This window comes from Littorina saxatilis, unplaced genomic scaffold (genome assembly GCF_037325665.1).
Source record: "Littorina saxatilis isolate snail1 unplaced genomic scaffold, US_GU_Lsax_2.0 scaffold_824, whole genome shotgun sequence".
Classification (NCBI taxonomy): Eukaryota; Metazoa; Mollusca; class Gastropoda; order Littorinimorpha; family Littorinidae; genus Littorina; species Littorina saxatilis.
In genome coordinates, this window is record NW_027126573.1 from 57501 (window position 1) to 58205 (window position 705).

Sequence of the window (705 nt, forward strand, 5' to 3'; positions counted from 1 at the left end):
ACCCCCGCTGGCTGACCCAGGTCAGTGGCAGAGCACGTGCAGCTCACACCTCGTGTCTCAGCGACGTACTGCGGGCAGGTGTGGCTCGGTGGTCTGCCTGGTCGTCCTTGTTTAGACACGAGTTAACACAAATAGCTGTTTCTTTTGCTTTTTTCTCAAGTGAAAACAAAAATATGAACTATCTTAGATTGCGGAATGGCGTAAATACACTTCAAAATCGGTTTTTTTCTTTTACAATATGTCGTTTTCCAAATTGTGTTTTTGATAACTATTTCCATCACAGTATTAGTGAAAAGGCACAGTATGGAACAAATTCACTGGCACATTTTCCTTACACACTGAATGTCATCTTTGTACTCGCGAGGCAGCGCTATTCTGCTTGTATACAATGCAACTTAAAGATAGTATACCGAAGGCGCCATTTTGGAAAGTGTTCTGACGATTTTGACCTTACAAAGTTCAAGTTGCTGTACTCTTAAACACACCTGCAAAGATTGGACCAAAACTAATCCGAAACTATCCCAAGTTTAAATGAATTAATATAATTTTAATCAGCGCGCGATTTGCTTCGCCCAGCTTTTCTGTCAGGAGTCCGGACTTCCGTCATTATCATTATTTATTCAGTTTTCATTGATACTCATTCGTCAAAGCAGAATTGGACCGTTGGATTGAGGAAGTCAAACCTACAGTCTAGCTAACGCATGC

At 41.4% G+C, this 705-nt stretch overlaps 1 protein-coding gene across 1 annotated transcript in view; it reads right to left on the reverse strand.

The window, feature by feature from the left end:
* Positions 1-106, reverse strand: part of LOC138955011 (opioid-binding protein/cell adhesion molecule homolog) — a gene marked incomplete at its 5' end in the record, with an annotated part of 10943 nt that extends 10837 nt beyond the window's left edge. Inside the window, one exon of the mRNA XM_070326735.1 lies at positions 1-106. This exon is cut by the window's left edge and continues 140 nt beyond it. Within this exon, the coding sequence (XP_070182836.1) occupies positions 1-106 (106 nt within the window).
* Positions 107-705: the final 599 nt, after the last annotated feature.